At 39.7% G+C, this 12,257-nt stretch overlaps 1 protein-coding gene across 9 annotated transcripts in view; it reads left to right on the forward strand.

The window, feature by feature from the left end:
• The window catches only part of LOC122888738 (rap guanine nucleotide exchange factor 6-like), a 157,956-nt gene that overhangs the window by 54,152 nt on the left and 91,547 nt on the right, over nucleotides 1-12,257 (forward strand). For 7 of the 9 annotated variants that reach the window (XM_044223519.1, XM_044223523.1, XM_044223521.1 and 4 more), the window contains 2 exons: nucleotides 8,970-9,113; nucleotides 10,531-10,548. In XM_044223519.1, the coding sequence (XP_044079454.1) occupies nucleotides 8,970-9,113; nucleotides 10,531-10,548 (162 nt within the window). Of the gene's footprint in view, nucleotides 1-8,148; nucleotides 9,114-10,530; nucleotides 10,549-12,257 lie in introns of those variants that run through there. The other 2 variants (XM_044223518.1, XM_044223527.1) reach the window with 2 other exon arrangements.

Below are 12,257 nucleotides of genomic sequence, written 5' to 3' on the forward strand. Positions count from 1 at the left end.
CTCTGTATGCGCTGTATCTCTGTCCTCAAATTAAAATTAAAATGAGCTTCATTGGCACGACATGCTGCCAAAGCATTTGCCATTTAAAAAAACAAAAAAAAACAAAATTGATCCAATGTAGCAAGCCCAGGAACATTAGAAAATAAAATCTAAGTTTTCAAATACTAAACGTGTTATATATTTATATACCATATTGGCCCAAACACAAGATGTTTTTTAATGGAAATTACGTTTGAAAAGTGGGAATTCGAGGACTAGAAAATTGCATATTCCCAACATCAGATATTCTTTTTGAAAGTAACGGCTTTATGGTAGAGCAATGGTTGAGATGCATACCATATGACAGCAGCCGTACCCCTCTCTCTCTCCCCCCACATTTCATGTCTACACTGTAACCTATCAAATAAAGCCAAAAAAGCCCAAAACAGACTTACAGAGAGTGTTGCATTATGGGTTGTTTGTAGCCTTAATGTTGCTAGGCTAGCAAGTTTCTTTAAGTCTGTTTATAGTGTGTCTATTAGAGTTAGTCAGCCCTAAAAGTGTTTAGGAAGTCCAGTTTAAGGTGCAGGAGTAGGGCTGTCTCAATTACCATTTTGGGGACTGTGAAGCTTCAGTGAGAATTACCCGCATATATTCGAAGCTTCGATGGAGGGGGATAACTGGGGTCCTTAGGAAATAGCTTACCATTCATATGCCTGATTACAATACATTTTTACACCTATGTTATCATTAGGTATTATTAGTTTTACAGCAACAGTTTTGTCACAAAGGCCAATGTCCAGTCAGATTATTTTATTTTATTTGGGTATAATTAGGGATGGGACGATACCCTCATCTCACAATACGATTAAATATGCATAATGTGGTTCATGATTTGATACAGCCATGATACAATATAATAAAGTTCAACGACAACAAAGTATGCCTATGCAGATATGTTGCTTAATTTCTGAGCCACAAATCTTTCAAGCAATGGCATTGTCTTGCTAAAATGTAAACAATTTGTAACTTTTCCACCGCAGCTCACTGCATTTTATTTTTCTCCCCCCACCCACTCCTACTCTCGCCGCCCCCCTGCAAATCGGATCGCCTCTCGGCGATCTCAAGTAACCGCGATTGAAAGATATGAAAATAGAAGTGATCACCCAACTCTACCCTCTGCCTCTGCCATTTCCCAATCCTCGACACCTCCATTTGACTGTATATGGCCAAATGGAGGATGAGCTCTGCTGCGCGTCCCTGTGTGTGTAACAAGCGGTGTGTACACGCTTTGTGAACCCACCTATGTAGACTATCTGAGAAATGTACCCTTTAAATAGAAGTAAAATACTGCGCTATTGAATTAAGACCAGGTTTTTGATGGTCAATGGCGCAATCACTTTCTGCTGCCTCAAGATAGCAATGCGCCAACAATGCGCCTGACCACACCTCATTTTAAAGCCACCATGCCCATGGGCACACAGATGGGCACAAGTACATTTGCTACATACACAAAGACAATGAGTTGACAAAATTCAAGTCCTCAGCTGCAAAAAAATGCAATTTAAGAAAAAATTAAATCACTGGGAGGTTGGCCTGTTACAAGGTTTAATAACCAAGACTTTTAAAATATATTTTTCCAGCATAATTGAAGAGTACAAATAAAATAAAAACTCAAAACAAGGTTTTGTCCCAATTCTCAAGAATGAGTGATATACAAATGTAGTGTCTTTCTGTCTTCCTCCACAAGGTCGCAGTGCTTACAAAGTCTCAGCCTCCCTCTCCTCCCTAAATGTCTTTCCTGCTCTCCAATCTTCCCTCCCCTGAGTCCGTGTCTGAGGGACTAGAGGGATCAGACGGGATAAGACAGGATAAGCGATAAAGTTTTACACAAAAAGCAGCAGGTAGCACCAGTTCCACTGATGTCATTGAAGAGGGAATATAAAACCCTGAACAGATTTGACCTTGTGGCTTCTTGATTATTACCTGTCCATTACCTGTAACCGTGAGGTCAAAGGACTCTCAGATTCCCCTGCAAGTTTTTGTACAGAATTCCCTAAGAAACTCTGAGATTTCTGTTGCTATTACTGTACAGACTTACATAACTGTCATTACTGTAGCCAGGGGAACAATGTTGAAACCTTATCATCCTTAGACAGACTGTCACTCTGTTCACTTAAAACTGAGGCAATAATGTGCAAGATCTTCATGTAAATGAATGTCGTTTTCCCACTCTATCGCTTCTTCTTCTTCTTGTAAAAGTCTTTATATTTAGTGTTTCAGGCAATTATGGGAACAACCCCCTGGTTGTCATGTTTCCTCTACAACTGAAAAGAAGGAAAAAAGGAGTATCTCTTGCAGAAACTTTACCAATCAGCGACGTTCAGGGCTGCAGACTCCACCCCAATAGTCCCAGGAACATCAAAACATAATTTTCCCGCAATGAAAAAGGGTTATAATAGTGAGGTGCCCTTTCAGCAAGGCACTTAATCCTAAACTACCCCTGCGGGTCCATTCAGAGGCTATTGCTACAGTAAAAGGGAGTGGTGGTACTGAATCATACTGATTCCAGGTATGATTGTGTGATACTGTGTGAATGTGAAGTTGGGCATTGCAAGAAAAGAGTCAACAGGCTCAGTTGACTCAGTTGCTTGAGGAACAAAAGATAAAATCAGTTTCACAAAAAGAAAAAAAAAAAAAAAAAAAAACAAGATGAGGGAATAAAATTGGTTTGAATTAAACTTGCCTGGGTTTGAATTAAACTATCCACTGTTTTTGTCATACTAGGAGAGTAGACGGAGATGTTTGTGGTGATAGAGGAGGGAGGAAGAGAAGAGTGAGCACAGAGACATTTCTGTTTTCATCTCTAAGTATTTACATTTTTGTCTGAGAACTAGGAAATGAGATTATGTAGAGGCTGTTGCTGTTAATATCCAAACATATCTTTGTCCTCTCCACCTTTTAATGGTCTGTAATGCTTCTACCAGTCGCAGCACAGCAGAACAGGATGGGTCTTTGGATCTGAAGTATCAGACTCATAGGTAGTAATTAACAAAGTACAATACGCTAAAGCAAGGGCTGCCAAACTATCCTGCTCCACTTCAGACTTTTCTACATTGACATTGAGAACCTACATTGAGGTTTATTGCCAAGTAGGTTTTCACAAACAAGGAATTTTCCTTGGTGTTGTGGTGCATAACAGTCAAAATATACAAAGTAGGAGAAAATACAAGTACAGCAAAAAGTCATATAAAATTTAAAATCAGTGTGCATAGTAGTTGTGAGTTAGATGTGGAGGGTTCAGGTTTTGCCGGAGGGGAGGGTTTCAAAAAGTTTATGTCTGGGGTGGGAGGGGTTGGCAGCAGCGCACCAGATGGTGATGGAGAAGGTGAGGATGGACTCCATGATGGCTGAGTAAAAGTGCACCATCATTGATTTTAGTATGTTGAACTTCAGCTGCCACAGGCAGTACATCCTCTGCAGTGCCTTCTTGGTGAGGTCCTGGGTGATGATGGTGCCCAGGAAGCGGAAGGACTCCACAGTGTCGACTGGGGAGTCACACAGGGTGATGGGGGCTGGTGGAGCTGGGTTTATCCTGAAATCCACAACAATCTCCACTGTCTTTAAAGCATTGAGCTCCAAGTTGTTTTTTCCGCACCAGGTCACCAGATGGTCAATCTCCCACCTGTACGTGGACTCATCCCCACCAATTAAATTCAGTTAAATTCAATTCAGTTTTATTTATATTGCACCAATTCATAACAGAAGTTATCTCACTGCACTTTTCTTGTAGAGCAGGTCTAGACCTTACTCTTTATAATATTATTTACAGAGACCCAACAAATCCCACTATGAGCAAGCACTGGGCAACAGTGGCAAGAAAAAAACTTCCTTTTAACAGGCAGAAACCTTGGGCAGAACCAGACTCAATGGTGGGCGGCCATCCACTGCTGCCATGTTAGGTTTTGAGAGAGGGAGAGGGAGAGGGAGAAGGAGGGTGGGGGAGACGGAAGCACAATGCAAATTCCACCTAGAATTTTAAAATACTTATAATATAATGATAGTGGTAATATTAATAAAGTAATAATAATAGGAATGATAGTCATAGGAATAATAATGACAATAATAGTAACAAAGCCAATAACAACAACTGTAGTAGCAGTTGTCGAGCAGGAACATGGGGGCAGCAGGTGGCCCACAACCACAGATCCAGTCTTTGCAGCTCCAGAGGTAGAAATACCTGCTAAAAGCGACAGAAGGAGAGAGGAGAGAGACGAGAAAGAACAAAACTACAGGAGAGAGAAGATGTTGAGTTAGTAACATGCAGTAATAGGATAAAAACACATACAGAGGGAGAGGAAAGGGGTGCATCATGGGAAGTCTCCCGGCAGTCTAGGCCTATAGCAGCATAACTAAGGGATGGTTCAGGACTCACCTAAGCCAGCCCTAACTATAAGCTTTATCAAAGAGGACAGTCTTAAACCTACTCTTAAATGTGGAGCTGGTGTCTGCCTCCCAAACCCAAACTGGGATCTGATTCCACAGGAGAGGAGCTTGATAACTGAAGGCTCTCGCTCCCATTGTACTTTTGTAGACTTTAGGAACCACAAGTAACCCTGCATTATGAGGGTGCAGTGTTCTAGTGGGGTAATAAAGTATTATGAGCTCTTTAAGATACAATGGTGTCTGACCATTAAGAGCTTTGTAGGTGAGGAGAAAGATTTAAATTCTATTCTGGATTTTACAGGAAGCCTGTGCAGAGAAGCTAATATTGTAGAAATATGATCTCTTTTCCTAGTTCATGTCAGTACATGTGCTGCAGCATTCTGGATCAACTGAAGAGTCTTAAGGTACTTATTCGGGCAGCCTGATAATAAGGAATAAGGAACCAGAGATGAGCCCAACGAGCGAAATTCAGGGGCTTGATGGACTGCTGACGAGAGGTGCAGCTGTTTATGTACAGGGAGAAGTGTAGACGGAATTTTCCCAGCCTCACATGCTTTTATGTTCTAAGTGTTTGATAATTCTTCGAATATAACAGTGCTTGGATTAATCCTATTGTATCATTTAACTAATCTGTCTCTCCTCGTCAAAACCAGGACAAACTAAACTAATATATAATGATATTCGTCATCTTGATCTCCTGTCAAACATAAAGTACATGTTGTTGTAACATAGTTGGGTAAATATCTCATCTTTGAAATTGGCAGATTATGACTACCTCATCTAAATTTAGACAACTTTGCACTGTACACAGAGCTGAGCCAAAAAAGATATTCCAGTTTTCAAAAGCAAAGTCAGTCTTAAACAGCCTGTAGTTATTACACTGCTGGGCTAGTTTCTCTCATGAGGCTTTGACAGCACAGCTCTGTCTAAGACTAATGGGAGGTGTTGTTCAATTCTACAAGATAACAGCTGTTTTATCTTTGTAAAGATACCTTAGAATATGGACAGAAAACCCCATGAACACATTGCAGCTCTTCAGAAAGGCTGATGGAAGAAAGACTCTTTGAGAAATGACATTTTGTTACAGAGACTGGTATAACACATTCTAGCTTTTTTGTCAAATTTTCAATTTCACTTATGTGTGCATTTAGATTGATTATTGCATTATTATTTGAATATTATTTTGTTGATTGTTTAATGCCTGACCAAAACATAACTGCTTCTTTTTCATTTTGTGACCAAAGTCCAGAACTTTTTCAACAGATTCTAACTTCAAAAGCTGGTTGGATTTCTATTGTCAAGTCAAGCCAATCTCAGGTCAAGAGATTCACATGGTCATGTTAATGTTCTTCCTTTTCAAGACTGAGGAGTAACTTCACTACTAGTATTTATCTGATTAAGTGCTGCTTGTGTCTATATGAACAGTTGGTGCAAGCAGATGAACACAATATGCAATCTGCAACATGTCTAGATAAAATAAAATCCCATTTTTGCCAGATGTTTAACGCAGTTGCCATTCAGCCTACACCCAGTGAATGAAAGCTTTTACATTTGCTTTCAGATGAGACTTCCCTGAGAAAATCCTTCTGACGCACAGTAGTTGATTCGTGTTAGGTTTCAGGCAGTGGATTGTTTGGAATAAATAAGAGAAAAACTGGCTAGTCAGCTTGAATGGTAATAGACAAAGAGAACAGTGGCACATCTTTGAGTTATCAGAGTGCTTATCATCAATGATGCCTTCCTAAATAAAAATGGAGGAATTATTGGATAAGCACTATGACACTGAGGACTAAAAATGACAAGAAACACAAATAAACATGAACAAGCTTGCACACACACACTTTCAGATAAATGCATAAATGCATAAGAGCAGTGGGACTGTGGTCTAGTCATACTGCATTGCAGCCAATCAGCTAATTAGGGCCATGGGAATAGTAGAGGGAGTGTAATTTGTGGCTGTCGTCATGACTGTGGTCACAGGATGGACAGGAGTGACATTCACAGACTGACAGGGTGGGGTTGTTTTTGTGTGTGTATGTGTGTGTGTGCGGGGGGGAATGAAGGGGAAGGAAAGGAAGTAAGTAGTGGGAAGATGAGAGTAAGAAATGAATGGAGAAAAAACAGTTAGCAAAAGGGGGTGATGTGCACTGGCAGGCAAACCATCAGATAGACAGAGAGGAATGTAAACTGACAGATGAGATGGGAAGTTAGTCACACACACACATTTAAATGGACAGAGGAAACAGGAAATATGGTCATATTATGGCCATGACAGTCAGTCAGAAACATAAAGGCAAGAGTTCTCAATGGCTGGTGGTCACGGGATAGATGGGGGTTATATTCAGTCAAGCAGCCAGAGAGGCACATACACAGTGAGACAAAAAGATGGTTATATGGTCACAGGATAGACATGAAAGTCTGGTACATTTCTAACCTTCCCCCCGCAGAATTTTGTGTATATTACTTTCAGGCTGTCTGTCTCATGAGGCTCGTTAAAATGAGGCAAGAGGACATTTTTTGCCATGAGAGGGGACACATCGATACCAATACTGGCCACTTTTACAAGTGTATTTAGTATTTTATAGCTTAACTATCCCTCATGCTGTTGTTTAAGAGTCCATTACAGCTAAACTACCCACAATGCAGTAGTTATTCTGTATATTACAGCAGAATTCCCTCACATAAGATTGTTCCTTTTTCTGTTTCAACCCATAGCAGCTATTGAGTCCCATTTCAGCAGTGACAGAAAATCTTTGGGTCCATCTTCCCTCTTATGTTTTATTTTAAAGCTGTTGTCTGATCGATGTGCGAGATTGTCTTCAATCAAACAGCTCTGTGATGGTTGCCTTTGAGAAATATAATCCTAGTATTTTCATGTTTTTTAGGTATAATGGTCACTTACAAACCACTGTCTGTGGAATACATTCACTATGACGAAATAATACCCTTCCACACTAAGCACATTACCATATTATTAGTTCAAAGGGGCAAGTCGAAAGACTGAGAAAATATTTGAAAGATTTCATACCAAAATCCTGCCAAGCCATTTTATCTTTTATAACTATATATAACTGTAGCCTATGATGTGTTATACTTTTGTACCAACAGTCCTTTTATAAAAATAAAATAATAATAACTCCCAAATCTTTTCTTAAACTGTCCATTGTGTGTTCGACAGTGTTATAAAAGTGCAATGGTTAATCAGTGCAGTACTCTTTTAACAGACATGTTTTGGAAGAAAGCAATACTAAACAAAAGAACATTACAGGAAGGGTTAGAGTTAGAATATCTAGTTGGTAGAATATGTCTACTCTTTCTAGCCCAAAACTCATATTTAAACTATCAATCATAAAGCATTCAGCTGTAGGGGGAAAAAAACAAGAAAACTGAAGTTGAAGCAAGATAAAAAATAAAACCAAGTGGCTTGTAAAATTGAAGCAAAGTGCGTCCTCTTACCGCTGGGTAACGTAGTTAGAATTTCTTTTAAATATCGTCATTACTGACATAATAAGGCTATTGACATACTTAACATTATGCAATGGAGAAAGAAAACAAATTCCTCCTGCAACAACGGACCAGCACAAAAAGCCTACGGGGAACTAATTGTATGGCCGGAATCTGTGTGTTGTGCTGTTTCTTTCTGCCTGGCGAGGATATTTGTGTATTTACGGTTTCCTGGAGGAAACTGGGGGCTCAGTGTATGCTCTGTGTTTGTGTCAGACAGTGAGAGAACGCGAGCAAGCAAGCATGTGAGTAAGTCTGTCAGTATGCAACGTGTTGAGCAGCTGAACTTTATCTTGAACTCTCCTGCCCTCAGAAGAGGACAACGCTCGCCAAATCTGAGACAAAAAGAGAGACAACCCTCGTTTTTTTCCCCTCATCGTCAATCCATTTGTTTGTTCATTTAATTTGGTTCTTTTCTTTCTTTTGCTCTGGATGCTTTCTCCAAAGGATATAATGTTGTGGGATCCCTCAGGACTTTGGACTTTTTTTTTTTTTTTTTTTTTAAATTTGACGCAACACATCTATTCATCTTTTGTATAGAAGTGTTTCCCCACAGTTTTTTCCCCCTCTCCTTCCATGGTATTTCCTGCTTTTATGTGTTGTTCTGATCCCGTCCTTGCGTCCGGATGAGTGTGCTCCGCTGGCACCGGCTCTCTGCGCTCTGGAAGAACTGGATGTTCAACCAGGAGCCAGCAGAAGAGCAGGGCCAGATCTCAGAAGCTCCAGGGCATGAAGCAGAGCCATGGAAAAAGGAAGGGAGCGAATTCAAGGATAACAATATAGACTTTCAGAATTTAACAGAACTTAAGACCCAAAACTGGTATAAGAACCAGAAATCAGAAATTGACAACCAGAACTTGGATTTTGCAAATCTGAACTCGGGTCCTAAGATCCAAAAGTCTGAACCACTAAAACGCAGCAGCTCGGAGCTATGCTCTCAGGTCTCAGACAGTGAGGATCAGTCTTCCAGCTGTCCTCATGCACCTGAAGGTTCCCATAGAAGCTGCTATTCTGAGGAGGGTGTTGACTGTGTATTGCAGGTGGATAACGGCAGCGAGGGGGACGACGGTTTTCTGCAGAGAGAGGGATCCCAACGGAGGTCCAGGCGGCGCTTCAGAAGGGTTAACCCCAGAGGAGAGCGGGAACTCATCACAGACGGCCAAGAACCCGCCGGCTACAACACGGTAGGAGTAACACCATGAGTAGCAGCAGAAGATAATGCAAACCCTCTTTAGTATTTAAATGTTAGATACAGTTGTGAGAGGTCTTGTTGTTTCACTGTACAACTCTGTTCACTTTTAGATTCATGTAAAATAGTAAGCAATGTCCATAGTATGAACTTATCCAAACACAATTACACTTTATGTCCCTTAACATTTGATTTATTTTACTGAACATACATAGCTAGTTAGGTTTTATATGTTTTATCAGTAATATGCTGTTTTCAGAGGTTCTTAAAATACATTCTTGGATTTAAAGATCTTCTAAAGTTTTCTGAAACCTGCTGAAATCCTGATGAGTGCTTTCAGTCTCAGCAGTGGCAGATGACATGAGTTGGAAAGTGTCCCCAGCTTCTACTTTTCAAATCCTGCTGCTCTTGCTATAATACTTACTACTAGTACACGGTCTACACGTGCAAAGATCTATTGAGTCTCATCAAAGTTTTTTTATTTTCAAAGACATTCTTGTCAATGTCTTTGAGTGCTCACAGAAAAGATAAACGTCAACAACATTATGTCACCCACATTTTTGATACAATAAAAAGGGAATTTTGTAGGGAGAAACAAACTAGGTCTCACTTTAGGGCGCTTGATACTGTGGCAGGAGTTTCGCCTGTGTAAGAAAAGTATTAAAACTGAGCGTATGTGTCCTTTGTAAGAGGTTGAGTTTCCCTCCCTCTGATAGGATCACTGGGGCCAACAGTGTGTCAGTTACAGTTTTGACTAATCACCAGAAGCCACGCTTTCCCACACACAGTCACAAAGACACACACACTCAAACTTCAGCACTTAGCTCACATACATACTTTTCCCAGCTCATGCAAAGCTCCATGGGGCATTACAAAGGGGCTTAATGGACAGCTTAAAGTGTCCTCTACCAACCCTGCCATCTGTAGTCTCTTGGTGATTGTTCCACTTTTTTAAGTTACATTTTGAACCTTCAGTGTTGCCACATCCCACCGCATTCTTTTTTGTGACTGCATTTATTTTGAAAAGGCTAACCAATCCATTGTGCTAACACAGCACAAAAACAAGTGGTACTGTGCGAATGTCCTGGAAATACAGAGAATTACATTAGTCCTGCATTACATTTGAGCAAGACTGGAGGGCAGGATGAGCTAGAGACACATTTGGCAAAAAGAAAACATCCCTAATACAAGAGATCATAGTGCTATGACATGTATTATACTCTGGTCATTGTTAAGTGACTGAATGGGGCCTTTGACTAGAATATAGATTAGAAAAATATGATTTGCTAGCCTGTACCCATTTTACTCTCACCACACAGAGACATGCAGAGTTTGCTTGCTGTCCCTTTATGACTGTATCTTGTTTCTTTCTCTTCTCTTTTCATGTTTCTGCTGATGTCTCTTGTCTTCAGGATTATGTCAACAACCAGGTAGGAGGGAATACAAAATGAATCTTTCCCTACATTTAGGTCTATCTCTGCTCCATCCTTTTGTCTTGCAGTGTTTCCACATCTGTCAGGTTTTTTTCTGTTGATGTGTCTGGCGTAAGTGTGTGTTTGTGTGTGCATGAATGTGAATGTGAGTCACTCCTGGTACAGGCACCTGTTGTTTAGAAACAGGCAGTGTTGGGAAAAAGCGGGTAATTTTGAGGCTGTCACACACATGCATATGACACTGTGGGTGGCAGATAGGAAGGGGGGTAACTGTGGAATTAACAGATGCATGCTGGGAACAACAACAACAACTGACTGGTTAACAAATGGAGGATGAGACGTTCAGTTTTCAGACATTTAGATCCTGACAGGACAGAGACAGGACAGAGAAGACTCTCGACTGCGTCATTTGTAGGTTTTTCCTCAGATTTGGGTCAGAAAATTATTGGCACATAAACCTGAAAGAGAAAATGAAAACATGTTATTTGTTTTTTGATTTGATGATTTGTAAGACACCAGAACTTGCTTTCTTTCTGGTTAGGTGACACTTCGTACCAGTCAATTTCCCCACATTGTGTGTGTTTTTAAGAGAGAGCCATCAAATAATTTCTGGTTTATATCCCAATCTGGTGGTAATCAGATCAAAAATCAAATCAATGCTTTTTTGTCACATACATCATTATGCAAGTACAATGTGTAGTGACATGATTCATTGCCATGGTCCAAGATGGTATAATAGAAATTATTTACAAAATATAGTACTCGAATGTGCAAAAAAACAAGATTAATTAGATGAATATTAAATATATGTATATGTAAAAAAGTGAAATAGAGTTAAGTTAAAAAAAAAAGAATGAACAAGAACAAGAATATATGGACATAGTACCTGAATTGAACAAATGTTTTTTTCTCTTTTTCTCAAGTGTAACAAATAAACAAACAAAAAAAATCATAAATATTGTAACATAATTCAGGTTTTGCAACCTGCTATGTTCCAGACCTTTTGTTGCACCTTCCTATGTCGAAGAGAAATTTTGTATTTTCCCAACTGCAATCATGCAAGAATTAAATAGCCTTGTAGTAAAATGTGGGACTTTTACATCCTTTGACTATACGTCTGAATGTTAACATGATGAGATATGTCTCTGCAAAAATAATCATGAGAAATTGCCGAAACACGTCTCTGAACTAAAGTTCAGGTTGTGCAGACTTGTTCAAGTGTTGTGTCTGCTGTTGTGGGGATGAAGGTACATTTGTTCTCTGAAATATTCAAGTGATTGATTTATTGATTGATCATTTTATCAATTAAAGACATTCCCTTTCCCTGTAATTAATAAACCGACAGGGCAAATAACTGGTTACAGCAGCAAATGGCATTTAAAAAGTCATAAAATCCTCCTTTATTTTTGTGGAAGACACTGAGTGTGATTTTTCTTTACTTTTTTTCAATGTATCTTAGGGGGTTGCCCATTTGGGATGATATAATGGTAATGAGTGGATGTTACACACACACACACACACACACACTCTCAAAGAGAACTGTTTTTCTGGCAGTGGATCAGAGAGTGTTGTTTAGAGGCCTTATTAAACCATAATGATATCAGTAATCCATTATCACTGTTGTGCACCGGTGTCTCACTCACTCTCTCTCTTAATGGCTCGCCCTGGAGTGAATTAAGTTCCTGAAGCTATGAATTGAGAGGAGT

Source organism: Siniperca chuatsi, linkage group LG14, assembly GCF_020085105.1.
Source record: "Siniperca chuatsi isolate FFG_IHB_CAS linkage group LG14, ASM2008510v1, whole genome shotgun sequence".
NCBI lineage: Eukaryota > Metazoa > Chordata > Actinopteri > Centrarchiformes > Sinipercidae > Siniperca > Siniperca chuatsi.